This window comes from Cavia porcellus, unplaced genomic scaffold, assembly GCF_034190915.1.
Source record: "Cavia porcellus strain 051 isolate PalLab524CR breed Dunkin Hartley unplaced genomic scaffold, mCavPor4.1 scaffold_19, whole genome shotgun sequence".
In the NCBI taxonomy this organism is placed as follows: Eukaryota; Metazoa; Chordata; class Mammalia; order Rodentia; family Caviidae; genus Cavia; species Cavia porcellus.
In genome coordinates, this window is record NW_026947502.1 from 58939454 (window position 1) to 58959246 (window position 19793).

At 37.4% G+C, this 19793-nt stretch overlaps 1 protein-coding gene across 3 annotated transcripts in view; it reads right to left on the reverse strand.

Annotated features, from left to right (window-relative positions):
* Nsmce2 (NSE2 (MMS21) homolog, SMC5-SMC6 complex SUMO ligase) overlaps positions 1-19793 on the reverse strand; it is a 281922-nt gene that overhangs the window by 210864 nt on the left and 51265 nt on the right. For all 3 annotated transcript variants that reach the window (XR_010041224.1, XR_010041223.1, XM_003467355.5), the window contains exon 3: positions 5822-5928. Coding sequence is in view for 1 of the 3 variants with exons in the window: in XM_003467355.5 (XP_003467403.2) it covers positions 5822-5928 (107 nt within the window). In the remaining 2 variants the exon portion in view is untranslated. The remainder of the gene's footprint in view (positions 1-5821; positions 5929-19793) is intronic.

Genomic DNA, 19793 nt, shown 5'->3' on the forward strand with positions numbered 1-19793 from the left:
TACCGATAAAAATGAAAAAGACAAAAAAAAAAAAAAAAAGATTAAAATTTAAAAAAAAAAGAACATATTACTTTTCTCCAGGTTTTTGTCAATTGTTATAAAACATTGATTTTTAAAAAAAGCAAAAAACCCTAGGTCTTGCAATCTGATTTACATGCTTTCAAATACTACATAATCTACGAATATAAGCAGAATTTTGAGGACAGCAAAAAAAAAAAACAAACATGCTATATTCCCAGAAGAACTCAAAACATCATACCACAGTGATATATGTGCACCCATGTTTATAGCAGCACAATTTGTAATCGCCAGATCCTGGAAACAACCCAAGTGTCCATCAACTGAGGAATGGATAAAAAAGTTGTGGTATTTTTATACAATGGAGTACTACTCAGCTATAAAGAATGATCACATTGAGATATTTATAAATAAATGGACGCAGCTTGAGACCATACTCATAAGGGAAATAAATCAAACTCACATGTATAAATACTAACTATTCTCCCTACTGTAAGAAATGATAAGAATACATAAAAGTATGTGGTAATCATGATTCCCCATTATATGGCTTTTAAGCCTTATAATGTTTTCATTCATTAGTTGGAATGGTTTTATTCCAGGTTGATTTTATTGTCTGTGATGGTATGAATAGCTGTTTTGAAGAAAAGAAGACATTATATAGCTAGGGCTGATTTAATATCATCTTATTTTGAAGTCCTACCAAGCTTTTGTTCTTCTGTCTCCATCGTTTTTATCATGCTGTATCTCATTGGATTTTATTATATGTGATAGTATAAACAAAAATTTTTATAGACAAGGAGATAATATAGTAACCATTGTTCATTTTCTGTTAGCTGGCTCTGAATAGCCGGTAATACTTTCATTCTCTTGAATGGTTTTATACTTTTTGTTATGTTTGATACTATAGTGTATGAAAGTATATTCAAATACTTCAAGGAAAGAGACACTATGGTAGCTACTGTTATATAGGGTTGTCTTGTGGTGAAACACTATGTTGCTTACATTGTTCTGTTCTGACATGTTATGTCCTCTTTTATCTTAATCTTTTTTAAAATAAAAAAACACACACATGCTCTAGATTTTCTAATAAACTAACAACCCAAAATTGCAAATACTAAAGAAACAACATATGAGTAAAGTCTGACAATTCTTTTAAATGTAAAGTGTGTTAAATTAAAAATTGTGAAAAAAATATACCAAAGTATAATGTGAATCTTAATCTTCATTACTTTTGATAAACTTTAGGACTATGGACTATACTCTCAAAAATACAAGACTGTACACATTTTATTGCTGACTGCAAATGATTTGTGACACTAATTTGAACCTGTTAAGTCATTTATCATTTAATCTCATGTTTCCTATCTTTTTCACTTTCAGAATTAAGGTTATTAAAAAATTGAAAGATCAATCTCCACTGGTAGTGGTTACACTGTTTATCTCTTATTTAAAAAAACACACACTTGAAGATAAGATTTTAGGGTTAAACTAAACAAACTGGTTCCCAGCTTCTATGCTTGTCCTCAGGAAACTGAAGGCCACAGGACAAACTACAATTTTAACTGCAAATATTCATAAGCAGAGAATTCAAAACAAGTAAGACTATCACTGAGTTTATTCAATATTACTACATAGTTTTATTTCAAGAGGAGTAAATTCTGCCTGATGAACAAAAATCATTCTGAAATACACCACTGCCAAGAAAAAAGTATTTGGGATAGTAAGCACTCAAATACTGGTTAGTGAATGAATCACTGACCAACCTCAGATGTTACTCAACTACTCTATATAAACTTTCTGTTATATAAAGGTAGGGTTTCTCTGGCCTAATTTTTCAAATTATCTCTGATTTGATCAAGGCACTATAAATTCTGACATCAAGACAATTAAAAGATTTATTTCCGGCAAAACTCACATAAAGAAGTTACCTAGCACATTCCCTATGCTGAGGCACTTCTGAATTTCATCTAAACATGACTTCCTGAAAGAAAGAGTGAAAAGGCACTGTGACTCCTGAGTTTTCAGAGCTCCCTGACTGCCTTTGTCTCCCCTTATAGCACACACCACACCAAGCATTGTATAACATCAGTATTGCTCTTTGTTAAACATTTGGCCCTTCTTCTAGACATCCTGAAGGTGAAGGTCATCTGGGTCTTGCCAATTGACTTTCTTCTCCTGCAACTGTTGGTGCTTGGCATATAAGTGTCTAGTAAATATTTATTCAATAAATATTTAGGAACAAAAAGCCAGCCAACAATGTCCCTTCCATGTACTCAAATAATAAAAGCTCAGAAAGTTAGTAAAGGAACACTATGCTTTGAGAACTGTTATGTTAATAATATCAATCTGTTCTCAACACAAGTCTGCTTCTCTGCACAGTAAGAGTGATACAAGTTAAAATACTATAATATACTTCCATGTACCATTTTACAGTTTTCAAAAGATTTTCATCCCATGTGTGGTCTCATGACTGAAAGTCTCGCAACAATTCATAAGGAACTCTTTGAGATTCTGTGTAAAGTTCATAAAGAAAAGAGACAGATATATAGCTCTTTCATCCTCGAAGTTTATATATGTCTTACAGACAACTAGACTGTTTTTAGTGCTCAGTGCATAATATTCCCCCTACAAACTAGTTGGAACCAAGTGCTTTTTATTTTATTTTTTTTTAAGCTTCGGAACACTGAAATAAATACTGATTCCAAATCAAATCTTTGGGCAGTGTGCAAAACGGTAGCCCTACTTTTATACTGAACTAAGAAAAGCAATCTGAGTGCTTCTGCTAACTGCCGAAGGGACTTCCCATGCAACTGTTGATAAATTACTTCATACCTCTAAGGTTCCAAAGTAAATTTCCAAAATGTTTAGAGATACATAACCTTCAGAATTCTGTGAAGGTCAGAGTACAAAGAAATATTTAAATAATAAACAATGTTCTTTGTTGATTTATAAAGGAATTTTTTAAGCAGTGTATGATATATAATTTCAGCTATACAAGAGCTGAAGCAGCAGAATTATAACTTTGAGGTCAGCATGGCCAAATGAGTAAGTCTCAAAATAAAAAAATAAAAGCTCTAGGGATACAGACCAGTTCAAGGACTCTGGGTTCAATCCCAAGTACTTGGGGGCGGAGGTGGGGCTTTACCACAACATGGAAATTCACACAAATAAACTCATAGGGTGGATCAGAATCTGGCCAAATGCTGCCGAAACAGAAGCACCACAATTCCTAGTCTACGATTGAGAGAAGAGAAGGTGAAGTGGGGTTCACAGTTTTTCATTTTTTGCTTCCTTTTCCATGCCTGTAACCCCTGTGCTCAGGAGGCTAAGGCAGGAGACGTTCAAGGCCAACCTGGGCTACACAGCCAGATCCTGTCTCAAAAAAACAACATCAATAAGAAGAGAGAAAAAATCTGACTTAAAATAATTCTTCATTTCAGAGACAAGAAACACTTCATATTGTAACTTTAGGAGCTTATAACCAATCCTGTAAAATTCTTAGACCTCATCTTTCTTCTTTTGTTTTGTTTCTTTTGAGACAGGGTCTCACTATGTAGTTCAGGATGGTCCTGCACTCACTACTGGTAAGCAAGAAAGGAGCTTCCTCCCTTACTAGGATTACAGGAAGTGCCACCACACCCAGCTCCTGTAAAATTCTTGAATTCAAAAGTAGGAAGATTACAGCCAATAAATAAAATAAGCAAAGCATGGTACTCCTGTTTTAGAAAGTTTCACCTAAGGAGTTCTGTTTGGAAATCAGGCTTTATAATAACATATTTTACAGCTTTCTCACATTTTATGAATGCCAAAGTATTTTGCTATACATTATCTAATCTGATTCACATAATAATCTTGTGAAATAAGCAGGCCAAGCATTTTACAGATAAAGAACATGAGATTCCAAAAGGTTAAGTTTCTTAGCCAATGATCATCACTTAGAAAGTGGAAGACTGAGGACTCTGAAGGATTCTGATCTCTATACCATTGCTATTTCTATAGAACTAGACCTTCTGGGCCCCTCCCAAGCTGCTGTTCATGTTTTATACCTCATAAAAACAGGTTATATTATCACTTCAATTAAGAAAAGTGGTATGAAATATCTCCCTCAAAATAATAATCTCATTCCTATCAGGTCCTATATGGCTTTAGGTCCCAGAAACTTTTGATCAAGTTTGCAGACAGCATAATTAAGCATGAGAAAAGGAAAAGAAACATGTTCTACCTTCTTATGAAAGTGACCTTCCTTCCTTGAACCCTTAACTCCATCTGCACCACTGTTTGAAGTTAGTGTTAAGAAGGGAGATAATTGAAGTGACATAAAATTCTGCAGTATCTCCTCTGCAAGCAGGGTGAAGATAACTCAGTGAGACCCAAGATGAAAGAAATGTGGTTAACTATTGAACGTGATTTCTTTGTGTACAACGTTTTTTTTTTAATTGAGTGACTCCAGTAGTTTGAAGTGGGCAGTTCAAGTCTTGGTATAAAACTACCTTAAGTGACTCTTAAAAATTTAGTAGAAAAAATATCAACATTAAGTTCTTTGAATAAAATATTTCATTTTCTTATAATACATATTGATATTAACATTTGCACAGTATGAAAGTTAAAGATAGTTATCAAGCAACCTCCATAAAACATAAGGGTCAAAGCAAAACTCATTCGTGTGATAAGCCTAAACTGATCTTTGTGAGTTCAAGGCCAGCCTGAACTACACAGTGAGACCCTGTCTCAAAAAATCAAAAATAAAATAAAATAAAAACCCCGAGGGAAAACTCAGGAAGGGAAAAACAAAACAGGAAAAAAAAAGAAAAAAAGCAAGTTTATTATACTGTTTGTGATTCTTAGTTCACTGAAAAGGAAGATTTGTGCTAATATTGACTGAAAAATTTTTATGCCCATATCTTGTACTCTGAGTAACTATTTTAAAGATTTTTAATATGCAATGTATTATTGTTATTATTTTATTATTTTGTTATGAAATTCTGCTCTACTTTTTCTCCATAAAAAATGATAAAAGCTCAAACAAATAAAGATAAATAAAATGTATTTTCTATGGAAGAGTAGCTGATCTTGTTAAATATTTCATTTTTGGAATTTTCCCATAGCTATATAAGAAAAAACAAATAAAGAAACCAGAAGTACAAGACACTCTCATTACATAGGTATATGAAATCAGTTCAGCAGGGAGTTTCCACTACTAGCAGGACAAAGGACTTCTCAGAAACATTACTGCAATCATATTGCTCATTTCTTACTCAACACAGCACTACCAAAAAGGATGTTGCTATGTTCCCACCTTAACTGCCTTCTGTGCTGTTCCTGTGACTGCCGGAGTCAACAGAGATAAGCCTGGCTTCTGGAAAAATCAAAATGCCAACCTTTTTCATTTTTAAACTTGCTCTAAGTTTTCCATATTATCTGATTTTAAGAATCTTGCAAAAGATACGATTCAGTTAAAGCTGGAGAATGAGTAACTAAATCTAATCTAAAATGTACATTCAAGCAAATATCACAATAAAAGTAAAGTTGTATCCGATTTTAGCATTTTATAAAAAATCTCATATTCTAAAGGAGCAGCTCACACAAAAATTTTAAGAAAAAAATTTGAGACAATCTAAAATAGATGTAATATGCTAATTACTCCAGATGGCCTACCTAATATATTTAAGATTCTTATTCTATTTCCTAATTAACAAATTAATAACTGCTACAGTAAGGGTAAGGATCTACTAAAAGTCAGAAAATAATTTTGATTTTATTTCTATATTTAGGTGACAAAAACAAGGTGACATACACTTACATGATTTATTGCAGATTGAACAGCCGTAACATAATGGTTTAGTTCCCGGTTCATTATGACAAATTCAACCATTGCCTTGTCCATACTATATTCACTACTCACTTCAGCTGAAAAAAAAAAGAGGCCACAATTATTATCTTCCATTTAATAGCTGTGACAGTGTAACCTATATTAGCCAATGGTCCAAATAATTTTGTGGAAATATTAACATATTTTTTTAAATGTCCTAAACATATGCCTACTTCATTCACAACTTTAAGACTATGCTCAGGAACAAGTCTCCAAAGGCAGTGTTGGGGTGGAAGGAAAACAGCAGTTTCCAGGAGTTTCAGGCCCTGACCAGCAGTGTGATTTTTAAAGCAGCCTAGTCATACACTCACCATGCAAGCCTCTCCGAATTGTCAGTCCTCCTACTGAAAAACTGCAAACATCAGATAAAATAGAAATAAAAAGACATTTCTTTAAAACCAAGAGTTGCATGACAGAAGAAACAACCAGAGAAAAACCTAGGGAGAAGTAAAGAAGAGAAATGGGGCAACAGCAGCACAGTGTGATTCCGTCCCACGAGCTGAGTCCCCACTCCTCTGCACAAAGGTGACCCTGAAGCAACCCTCTCTGCTCCTCTGGCCTGCAGAAAGCTAGCCTTGGACAGGAGGCGCAAGAGGGGAAGTGTAGAGAACCAGGTTTCTGGAAACCTGACCAGAAGCCAATCATTGTGGATTTGCAGCATGAGTTTCTCACCCTCAGGCTAAAGAATAACGGTTAGCTGTGAGGTGCTCTTGGATGGACAGTACCAGAATGCCTAGAATAAGCAAACAACTTTCCCAAGACACCTCCAACTGTGATCTCAGGCGTACCCTTAAATAATTTTTAAGGGTAATAAGCAGATCCCAGGGGAAGAAATTAAAATAAAAATTAAAGCAAACAAAAAGGTCGCAACATCTTAAAACTCACAAGAAATCACGCCACCAGAAATAAGAATCAATAAAAACAGATCCACAAATCTTTCAGATTTGCAACAATCTATAAGTCACTGCATAAAACAATAACACTGTGCTTAAAAAAACTGAAACACTGTCAGGGAACAGGAGACTACAGGAAGTGACCAGAGATTGGAAAAGTAAGATGTTCTAAGTAGTGTTTAAGCTGTTTTCTCTTAACCTAAATATACAATTTAACAGATCAAGAAAAAATAGAGAACCTGGAGTAATAAAAATTTTAGCTTTACAAAAAACTGAGTGAAAAGGAAGTTGACTAACATTCTGTTTGGGAAAGCACATACTCAAAGACTCTTTGAATAATTCAGCTCATCAAATGTCAGTCTTTTTCATCATCCCAAAGTCACAGACTATATAAATCCCATTTACATTTGGTTTTTAAAATCAGCTTGCTAAACTTTTTTTTTCCTGGGGGGGGGGGGTTGGTACCGGGGAGAGAACTCACGACTGTATGCTTGCAAGGCAGGCGCTTGTGCTGCTGAGCTAAATCCACAGCCTGCTTCCTAAACTTTTAAATTATGCTTTAATTTTGTAACAATCCACATTCCTTTATTCATTCATTCATTCACTCATTCACAGAGACAGTGTCTTGCTACACAGTTCAAGCTAGTCTTGAACTCCTGCCTCCCCCGCTGAGTGCTGGGATCACAGTCGTGCATTACCATGCCAGTTTACAACAATCTATTTATTATATGTATAGTCGACAGAATATCTCCAATAGAATATAGGAACTTCTAGAAGTACACCTCTTAGCTTTTAACATCTAGACATCAAAGAATGTGCATATATGTCAATGAAAGCTTTTTCTTTGGGAGATGTGATCTTTATGGAAGAAAAACATACACTTATAATCCCCAAATTAAGTATTTTTAAACAAGTGAGTGTAATACGTGTCTAGTTATATCTCTAGCCCATTTATTACTGGGTCAATGCTCTGAAAATGTCCAACTGTCAACAAAGGACAGACACTACTCAGGTCATGCTACAACAAACAGATATATGTTGCATCATTATGTATCTGATGAACAGGAAGAGAATTTTACATCATTTAGAATCCAGTATAATAATTTGTGCTGGCCATTGTGGTGTGCATCTGTAATGTAGATAATCTCCTTGTAGGATATTTTTCCCTGATACTGAGGATCAAACCTATGGGTACTCTAGTTCTATTTTATATTTTGAGACAGGATCTTGATAAATTGCCAATCCTTCTGCCTCAGCCTCCTAAGTAGTTGAGAATTAAGAGCATGTGCCACCATCTTTAAAAATCAACGTTTAAAGGCTTTCAGAAGAGTTTAAAGCTGAAACTACAATGGCAAGATGGTAGTTCTTATTAACAAGGTCTCACGTCACTGCACCAGATAGTAACTCAGAATGCAAGGCCAAAGGATAGTAACTCAGAATGCAAAGGAAAAATGCAGTGATGGCTGAGTGGGGGCTTGATGGTCTTTGGAAGAATCTATGGAGTCATACTGTGGTTTCCAAGCAGCCTCAGCTGAGATTCCACGGCCAAGAATATGGAAACAAGCTGAAGAACACAGGTGCAAAACAACAGTGTAGCCTGAAGTGACAAAAGGAAGGGAAAACACCTGAAGAGATCAGGAAGGTAATCCTAAAAATTTACTACTATTGAGAATCACACCGTGGATGAAAGTGGAGCCCATCCAGGTAATTTTGGTCAAAGTATGTTGGTCTGATACTGCTGAAAGAGGCCGAAGAGGCCAAACAACTAAGCAAAAGAGACTCCCACACATGTCCTGAAGAAAGTCATGAGAAAGTTCACATCAAGCAGCAAGGTGCAACAGCCAATTTAAGATGATGATGATGATGATGATGATGATGATGATGATGATGATGATGATGATGTGTGTGTGTGGGTGTGCGCGTGTGTGTAGTAGGAACAATTGAATCTAGGAATTCTGGACTGAGCTATATCTCAGCTCTTTTATTTATTTTTATATGGGGTCTCTCCAATTTGTTACATTACCTGGGATGGGCTAGAACCTGCTTCAGCATTCTGGCAATAACCTATTTTTTAAACTGACTTGTGAGCCAGGTGTGATGGCTCATTCCTGTAATCTCACAACTCTGAGAGGCTGAGGCAGAAAGCAAATCCAGCCCTGGCAACTTAAGAGAGTCCCTGTTTCAAAAAAAAGTAATAAAAAGGGCTGAGTATATAGCCCTAGGTTCAGTTCTCAGTACAACAACAACAACAAAAAGTATGTATATGTTCTTCTTGTGCAAAAAGGTATTTAAGTATGAGAAGACAAGCACCTCTGACTCCTTCATGAATATTCAGGGAACCAACCTTCAAGTAGGAGAAAGTCAACAGTCCTGAGCTTTAGTTCAGCTGCATAGTCTTCTGGCATAAAGCAGTACATCCAAGTAGGACACTGAGTAATGCCACACAAAGGCTACCAGGCATGGCCCTAGAAAGCACTTCTAAATTCCTTATGTAAACAGGTAACAAAACATAAAATGATTTTTCCCATTTTAGAAGAATAGTTTTAACACCAATCAAGAGTGGCCTTTCACCTGAGAAGAGCTACATGTAAAATGCTGTAAATCACCCAAGTCACCCATTTAATGTCAGGAGAAAAATAGCCAACTTCAGAAGTTCAATGATCAAGAACATTAGCAGCTGCAGAAGTTATAAAAGAAGCTACAGACCGGCTTCCAGCAGCAAACAAAGGAGAAGACAGCCTAGAAGGAATCATACTACAAAGAACTCAGAATCAAAATCACTCTTATCGTCACATTTAGCCAAGCAGGGTCTGGAGAGGTTACAAATATTCAAATTTCTTCAGTGTGCTACTCTATGAACATTTCTTTCTTTCTTTCTTTCTTTTTCTTTAATGCTAGTCAAGTGAAGCAGTGGGAGTGCAGAAGGAACAAAGAAATCTGTAACTGGTTGTGATCAATTAGTTGTAAACACCACTGCACTTGGACCAGCCAAACATTTCCTTTTTTACAATCAAGCCTTGCTTTTCTCAGTCAAATGAGTCCAAGTGATATACCTGGACATTCATGTACAAGCCAATATACAGATGGAGGTGTTCATTCAAGTACTGGGATTACAGGTGTGCACATCTTGTAGTTTCATGGGAAGATCTGGAGGCCTTTAGGCTTGCCACCTAACACACCGATTAAGAAATTTTTCCAAGAATACAGTAACTAACTGAACTGTGTGCCCCACCTCCACACTCAAAAACAAAGTCTGCAAACCCAATGGGGACACTGATCATCTGATTTATACTATAAAATTTTAGTTGTTTCTCCAAGTATGTTAGCGCCAGAAATGTTCTACAAACTTAAGTTTCTGCGCAATGATCCTGGATCAGTACTATTCCCAGCTCTTTGTCAAACCACTGTGTAACTGATTACAGACCTGAAGAACTGAGTTATTTAGTCCAGAAAGAGTTGTTGGAACTGGGGGCTGGGGATTTAGCTCAGTGACATACGTGCCTGCCTTGGAAGCGTGTGGTCATGAGTTCGATCCCTGGTACCAGTAAAAATACAAAAAAAAAATAAAAATAAATAAAAGAGTTGTTGGAACTAAACCTACCCTTTAAAGATAGTTTTGTTTTTTCAGTGACAATCCCTGGAAGAACAAAGAATGATCACCACTGAAGCAGGACTTCTTTTGAGACTGAAATCCTGACATTTACATAATCCAAGAAGTTAATGAAGTTGGTCTGCATGTGATTTTTTTTGAGACAGGGTCTCACTTGGTAAGCCAGCTGGCCTTGAACACACAGAGATTCTCCTGCCTTACCCCCCAGTTCTGGGATTACAGGTGTGCATTACCATATCTGGCTTGCACAATGATTTTCTTAAGGGCAAACAAAGCTATAATTATACAATCTAAGTGTTTCCCTGTACATTAGATTTGTTATTTGTTACTCAATATCAAAATGCACTAACAACAATATTGTAACTATTATTCTTTTCTGTTATGAAGTGTTAGGCAGTACAGGTACCACATCAGTAGGACATTAAGCAAAAATGGATGATTTAGTGTTGTGATTAAATTCAACTTAAAATTCATGAGACTTTCATGAGAGTCAGATTATGAATAAGACAGGAACAAATACAGGCAAAATAGTAACAATCAATGCAGGCTGTTTTCTATGTGAAAGGCCAGGGACAAAATGAGGAGAAAGGTCTGAGAAAAGAAGGGGGCAAGTCAGCTATTATTTTTACCAAGATAGAGTCTCAAGTAAAACAAAGGCAAGCAGTCTGCAACTAAAAGACACAGGTTGTAAGAGGCCTGCAGCAAAAGCACAGCATGGACACAGGCCAGTTTATCCAGCGTCAGCTCCAATGCTGCCTAGCAGTTTTTCATCCTTTAGTTGCTCTTTCATTTGTGGCCCTGAGGATCAAGCCCAGGAACACTTTACCATTGCACTCCACCCTCAGGTCTAGACCGCAGGTTTAAAAGGCAAAGTCAGATGGGGGGACAGAAGACTCTATCTTAGCCATCCTAAGCCCAGGTGGGCATGACTAACAGACCAATCAAACTCACTGCAGACCAGCGGCCAGCTCAGGAAGAATAAAAGGTACTGTTACACACAACTCTTCTAAATAGGGTCCGGCCCAAACCACAGCTGTCCTACATTTACAGCCTGCTATGTCCTGGGGAGAAATCAACTCTTCCCTGAGGTTTGGAAAGCCGTCTTGTAGTAGTGGTTACACAGAGCCATCCCCCAGAGTCTCCTGTAGAACTGCTTTCGGAGAAAGAGACAAGAACACCCAGATGCCCTTCCTCCCTTTTTCCCTAACACAACCACGCACAGCTGTCTCTACTCTACCTTAATGCAATCCTAGATGACTCTCGGCCTTGCTCTGCAGTTTCTTACAATGTCAACTGCAAGGTTCTTTTCAGAATTCTCCCTGATCTCCAAAACAGGTCAAATAATGTATGCATATAGGTCCACAAACCTCTACATGTGCTGACATTAAAGAAGCACATCCTTAACACAGATTTCACCTACTTGTTCCTTCGATCTTTATAGTTCTGATTCAACTGTACAGACCATGGCCAACCGTTTCCTGAAATTTTATTCTAAGCAAATAAAAATTTTAGAATCAAGGGGTTTTTTTTTGGTTCTACTGTATGAAGCCATATGCAGGCATGTCTGAACAAGAACACTACCAATTATATGTCGTTGATTAAATTCAACACCATATATTTTATTAGGAAATACCAGACTAAGACAAAGCAGACATTTAGTGTTCTTAGGGTTGCTGACTCCAACTCATATGACTCATATACCCAGAAGAAGCTGATAAACATTAGATGTCATAAAGTACACATAACCATTTTGGAAAGGAGGAAGGAGGGAAAGGAGACAAGGGGCTGCTTGATTATATTTTATGCTCCTTAGAATAAATGGAACATACACTAGAAAGGTTTTTTTATTTTCTGAAACAAGGAATAAGCATTTCCTAATCTCTTCAAACTAAACTTGAATTTTCTATATTCCTTAAATAAGCACTTATTCATTTTGGTTTTTTGTTTTGCTTTGTTTTTATTTTTTGTATCAGGGATCAAACTCACCACCGCGCGCTTACAAGGCAGGCGCTTATGCCACTGAGCTAAATCCCCAGCCACAGCACTTATTCTTTTTGGATAAACTCAAAAACCTGACAGCATAAACTAGTGATGGCAAACCTATGGCATAAATATTAATGTGTTTTTCTTTTACGATAAAAAAGTTAATGTATAGTTATTTTTCTGAACTAAAATCTTAACGTTTAGGTTTAAGTGTAGAGGTTGGCATGATAATAAGGTTTTGGGCTGCAATCTGGCAGTCAGTCCCCAAAAGATTCACCATCGCTGGCATAAACCATACCACTAAACTCTTTTTGTGTTTGTTTTTGTTTTTTGTGTTTTTTTTTTTTAATCAGTACCAAGGATCGAACTCACAACCACCTGCTTGCAAGGCAGGTGCTTATGCCGCTGAACTAAATCCCCAGCCCCATTTTTTTATACTTTTTTTTTTAATTAGTACCGGGGATCGAACTCGCAACCACCTGCTTGCAAGGAAGGTACTTATGCCACTGAGCTAAATCCCCAGCTCCATACCACTAAACTCTTTCCACCAAAACAAATACATCATTCCTCTCAGATAATAGGATTCCAATTATCTCAGGCAACACATATCTATGCACACATCTACCTGTAAGAGTGTGAGTGTGCTTTCTCCAGGCAGCCTAATGTTAAGCAATCATTATATATTCATCAGAAGTTGAAGTTAATGACTTACTCCTGCTTGAGCAATATTTAATAAAAACTTGGTTACTTTTCCCTGCACTGTAAAGTTATAATTATCCTTCCTTACAGATATTAGTGTGGTAAAATTAAAACTGACTCTGTATTTTATAATTGCCTCCCACTAGAAGTAATAGTAAAGAGAATAACAAGTGTATGACATAGCTAGTAAGCAGCTTCTTCTTTACAAGCACAGAAACTGTGGGAGAAATCATCAAGAAATTGTCACCTTTCCTTTGTCATCTTTACACACCTACACAATCTTCTTGTAACGATACAGATGAGGAAGTTACACAGCACAGTAAGTGAAAACAGCAGCTCTAAGATCATCTTTCCCTCCAATCTGCGCTATTTTACTTGCTGGCTGTGTAGTCCTCAGCAAGTCACTTTAATAGAATCTGTTTCTCATCCATATTATGTATATAATAACTGTATCTAACTCAAGGTTGACGAGAAGGAAGTAAGACGGCACTGCAGGTAAAATGATCAATCAGCACAGGGTCTGCCCCTCAGTAAACATGAAGAAAACATCCGTCATTAAAATTATTATAGAATGGATAATGAATCTGCAACTGTAATTAGTTGGAATACTGAAAGTGTCTTTCCCATAGAACTAAGAAGCATCAAGCACTGTTTGCACTGAGTCCGTGAAACTGCACTGCCCGGCAAGAAGCTTTGTGAACACCATGCCCTCTCCAAACCTCTCCTCTGCCTGGTGCACGTGTGCTGAGCATTAACTGTATGCCAGGCAGGCAAGGATGCTGTGAAGCGAGGGGGAGGAGAGGCAGCTAACACTGCCACAGGGTGCAGGAAGACAGTGGGTTTCTCTCAGCTGCATCTTTAAGGACGAGCAAGTGGTCATCAGCTGTCCCAGACTAGAATGTCCACGCTCCTCTCCACCAAAACTGACCCCAAGTGAAAATGATCAAACAAAAGTGCTAAAAATGAAAAGAAAAAGATGTATACTACATAATCGACTCTTTCGTTGAGCAGTGTAAAGTGGGTATTAAACATACTGCAAAGGCCAGCCATGGTGGCACACATCTGTTAACGCCAGCACTCAGGAGGCTGAGGCAGAAAGAGATCACTTTGAGTTCAAAGCCAGCCTGAGCTCTGCAGTGAGTTCAAGGCCAGCCTGAACTACACAGCAAGACTCCATCACAAAACAAACAAAAAACAAAACAAAACAAAGAAACTGCAGCAATAAGAGAACTAATGCTCACAAAGACAGACCATTGCCCAGGTCAGTTAATAAAGATGAAGTGATGACTGAACTAAGATCTGATTTTATTTAGCAAGGGATGCACAGGCCACAGTGTCTGAACTACCGCACAGAAGTAAATGCAATATACTTCACACAAAAGCCATAGTATAATGAATAAGCCACTGATTACGAAAAGAAATTTCCCTAAAGATAACATTTTTTTAAGAGACAAAGAAAGAGAAAGACTGACTTAGTTTCTCCTTAGAGTAGAGACCAGGATATTCTTCATTAAAAAGGCATTTCCTTAGAATACTTGCTAATACTCCATAAACTACCAAGGTAAAGGAATATCCTGAAATAAATTCTATAATTAATTAAATTCATAAAATCTTACAAATCAATTTCTTCCAGTCATCAAAAACACTAGAGGTATCTATCATTTTAAAATATAACCACACATCTCTTAATCTTCAAGGTCAAGTCTGTCTTACATTTAACTTACAAAGGTTTTCCACATCCTTCTTGTGCTTTTTGCCTGGCACACTGGAAAGACATGGTGCATGCATGACAACAAATAATATTTACAGTAGCATAACCAATATAATTCAATGACTGCCACTTTGTGTGGACTTCCAGCCCTTATCTGTACCCAAGTCTCATCCACAATGAAAGGTCTTTAGACCCAAGAAGGAGGCATAAGGAACAGAGCCTGTCTCTGATGCTGGGCCGACCAAAGCTCTCCCATGAGTACAGACAAGGAAGCAAGTCTTAACCCAGACGTGATCACAGAGAAAATCAAATGAAAATGTTGGCAAAGCACTCCACATGGTATCTCAAATACAGAAGACTTAAGAAATGAAGGCTATTTGGCTCTGTTAATTGTAGCTTGCACAAAATGAAAAAACTGTAGTTTGCAATGTTCATAATGCAAATCTTCTGTTTCATTTAAGCTAGTATATAGAAGTCATGGGGTTTTCCCGTACATTTTAAGAAAGTTTTAAAATTAACAAAGCACATGATTGAAAAATTCAAACAGTAATATAATGGGGTGTCTCGATGCCTAAACACTGTACCCAGATGCCTCTGCGATAAGGCCTTAGCATTATAATCCATGGAACTCTATTATGTATAAAGCACCCTGCCTTTTAAAAGTGACTAGAGAAATCAAACTCTTTATAGAAAGAACAGAAATAAGGAATGTAAAAATGACTAAACCTGAGAAAAAACTACTAGAAGGTCTCGCAATGACAATCACAACAGTGCTCTCTCTGCATCCTAAAAATGAAAAGAAAAAGAGATAGATTTTAAGAAGGAGCACATCTTCACTGAGCACAGACTCAGTGCACAGGAAGAGAGGAACAGTGAGTAGGCTGCATTACTTCAACATCAAAATATCCATTCTAAAATGCCCACACAAAAACAAATACATCTGCGAAAGAATGTTCCATATTAAAACCAAGAAAGGAGTGGCGCTGAGTAAAGAAGCAAACTGGAGTAGAGCAGAGAACATCAACTCTGTCAACAACTGCTTACCAAGCACAAACCATGTGCGTGCACTGTGCTGGGCCCTTAACAGAGAAGACGGTAAGGTCAAGCTGTGTCTTCCCTCAAAGAGGTTTTACTGCATGCCAAATTTCCTAAAAAGCCCTTAAATCATTATGTGGATTGTGGCTCTCAGCGTGATGAGAAAGCTCATTCCTCTGCTGAATAGCTCTAATCATTAAAGTCCTCCCAAAGATAGGTGATTCAGTGCCTCCTAGAATAGTGCCAGGCAATGACAACATGAATCTGAATTGCTCTTTCACACATATTAACCTATTTGTACCTCATAACCTTTGCATAGAATGACCTGATTCTCTGCTTCCTTTGGTTGATGAAACTGTGGCTCACGCAGGTTAAGTGACACCACATCCAGATCAGAAGCAGGACCTGAACCCTGGTTCTCTACTCCAAAGCTACAGAAGAGCCACCTCCTGGGCCATGCAGAAAGTTTACATTCTCTTCCAGATCACAGTCCTTCAAACCCTGCAAGTCTTTACTTCCTAGGACAAGTAACAATCATCAAATTCCTGCAATAAAATTGACTTGCCTCTATTTAAACATGCTTAACTTATTTTTAAAAAGAGTCTAGAGCTGGAGATACACCTCAGTAGCACAAGCGCCTGCTGGCAAATGCAACATCCTGAGTTCGATTTCTAGTATGCCCCAAAAATAAAAATAAAATAAAAATGGAGTCAGAATAAAAAACAAGAATTACAGTCAAAAGATAAAAAGTGAAGGTTACTGCAATACTACCATCACATTGACACTACTGTTCTTACAGGTTGATCTTGTTGACTAAAAATAAAAAACCAAAAACTCAACAGAAACTTTCATTAAGCCCCTTCTTACATTAGTGTCACTGATTTTGTTAACCCAAAACTCAAAATCTAAGACTATCAAGGTTTCATGTTTATGAAACATGGATTTCCATTTCTTAAGGACGCAGAGATCGAGACTTCCGGGATCACATGGCAGACAAATAGCAGCAGCCACGGAGGCTCTCTAAGATTACCAGCTTAGAATCCAGGAGCGGTGCCATGTGAGGAGACCTAAGCGAGGGGAGATGTACCCTGCGACCCAGGAACGAATTAAGCTGAGAGAAACCAACTGGAAATGCAATTCTGATGCCATAACAGGAACAGATAAAATCTCAGCGCAGAAGCTGGAGCCCGCGCCACTGGAAGCCACGATCTGAATTTCCTGCTGCCGCTACTGCGTCCCAGTCGTCATGGCAGGGAGAGAGACGCACGAAAGCTCTGAGAGCGGGAATCGGCGAACCGAACAGCGTTGAGAGCAGGACTGGCAGGGAGCCCTGCATCGACCTGCAGTGAGTGAGACAAATGGGGACCCTTCCATAGACTAGGAGGCTCCAACAGAGAACATTCTGGGAACGAGCAGACTAGCCAAAAAGGGCCCTGCAGTGACTTTAGTCACATATTCCCCTCTCAAGCGGGATTGGTGGGGAGCCCTTGGCCTGGTGACGTCGCGGACTAAGATCCAGTAGGCTAGCCCAAATCAGGTCACTGTGCCTGGCGGTGCACCCTAGCAGTGAAGCCTTCACTAGGTTGATCTGGAGGGACAGGCCCAGCAGAGGCTGCCCAGGTCTTTGTCTCCCTAGCACACTGCAGTGGGCGGGAACACCTACCTGGCAAATTCAAACAAACTGTAACAGACAAAGAGGAAAAAAAAAAAAAAAAAAAAAACTGGGCCTCCTACATAGGCTTGTATGGAAGTAAGAAAAAGTATGGGGAAAGGGAGCAACAAGAAAGGGTCCTCAGTCCCCAATCCTGAGAACACTGATCCAGGAAAGGTAAATGCAAAAGAGAATGAAGCAGAAAACGTGCAATATCAGACACGGCACCAATAGACATAAAGCAGTATCTCCGGAGCCTCATAGACGAGTTCAAAAATGAAGTATTTAATGAAATAAAGCAAGAAATAAGTAGAATAGTTAGAGAAATGCTAAGTACCACCCAAGAAAAAACAGATGGTGGAATGGAAGAACAGAAAAAAAGGGGAGAATTGTTTGATAGAGAAAAGAGAGAAAACATAGAACACGTGAAGCAGGTTCAAAGAGATTACCAGGAAATTAAAAACTCTATTGAAAGCTGGCATAACAGCTTGAAAGAAACTAAGGATAGATTATCTGAACTGGAGGACAGATTTGTAAGGTGGGAACATGAAATGAAAAACTTCTTAAAAATAACAAGAAAACAAACAGCAATAATTCGAAGGCTAGAAGATGTTAAGAGGATCTATAACTTAAGAATTAAGAACATAAAAGAAGAAGTAGGGACTCAAACAAATGAACTACAAAAGCTATTCACAGAAATAATCCAGGAGAATTTCCCTAATTTAGCAAAGGGTAAAGATACTCAGATGTGTGAGGCATACAGGACCCCAGCCACCTACAACCCAAACAGAGCTACACCCAGGCATATCATAATCAAAATTCCAGAAATCCAATATAAGAACAGAATATTAAAAGCCGTCAGAGACAAGAAACAGATCACTTACAAGGGAACACCCATCAAAATTACAGCAGACTTCTCGGCACAAACTATGAAATCACGAAGAGCGTGGGGGGAAATAATTCAAGCTTTGAAAGATAATAACCTCCAGCCAAGATTGATATATCCTGCACAACTGCCCCTAGAAATTGATGAGGTGCTTCCAGGATAAAGAGGAACTAGGGAAATTTGCAACCACCAATTCAACTCTATAGAGATTGCTGCAGGATATTCTAAAAAAGGAAAATACCAAGATTCCAGAAACAGTGGCAGAGGAGGCCACAATGAATGGAGCAGAAAGTGAAATGAAGAAGACAAACTGACAACTAATGACAGAAAAAGAGCTCAACAGAAATGAGGCAGAGAAGGTTGGATGGTAGGAACAGCCATTTTGGAGAAAACAAGACATCATAATAGGTAGTGCTGATTTAATATCCTCTTGTTTTGAAGTCCCATCAAGCTTTTGTTCTTCTGTCTCCATCGGTTTTAACCTGTTGTATCTTATTGGATTTTATTATATGTGAAAATATAAACAAAAACTTTTATAGACAAGGAGATTATACAGAAACCATTGTTCATTTTCTGTTAGTTGATTCTAAATACCCTGTAATACTGTCATTCTCTTCAACAGTTTTACATTGTCTTGATATGTTTGATGCTACAGTATACGAAGTTATACCCAAAGATTTTAAGGGAAGAGACACTATGGTAACCACTTTTATGTTGAGATTATCTTGTGGTGAAACACTATTTTGCTTAAATGGCTATGTTTTGACCTGCGCTGTTTTGTTGTTATGCCCTCTTTTTTTAATCTCAATCTGTTATTATCTACTTTTTCATTTTTGTCCCTTTAATTAAGGGAAAAATAAATAAAAAATAGCAGGATATATTATAGTAACCCACTCTGATTTCCTATTAACTTGATTTGAAACTCTGTATTGCTCTCACCATCTTGTTTTGACTGATTTTCCTCTATTCTGTTATGCTTGATAGTACCAAGTTTGAAAGTATAGGCAACAACTATGAAGACAATAAGATTCATTGTGTCGCCCATTCTGGTTGACTATTATCTTCTTTTGAAGTCCTTTAATGTCTCCAATGTTTTGGTTTTATTGGTCTTATTCTTTACTGTTTTGTACAATTTTATTATAACATGATGTAGGCAATTCTTTTTAAGATAACAAGAGGCATTATGTTAACCATTGTTGATCACCTTGTATTTTGTTTTTACATTATGTATTATGTTCATCCTTTTGATTTGACTGACTCTGTCCTGGTATGTCACATTTGGTTTTACTTTCTTCAAAAAAAAAAAAAAAGTAGTACGAACTGTGGGAGTAATAAAACCCAAAATGTGCAATTGTCATTGTACAAAAGAAAGGAAAAGAAAGTTCTCTAAAAGATATAACTGCATATATATTTAAGTGTATAAGATAGATAACCA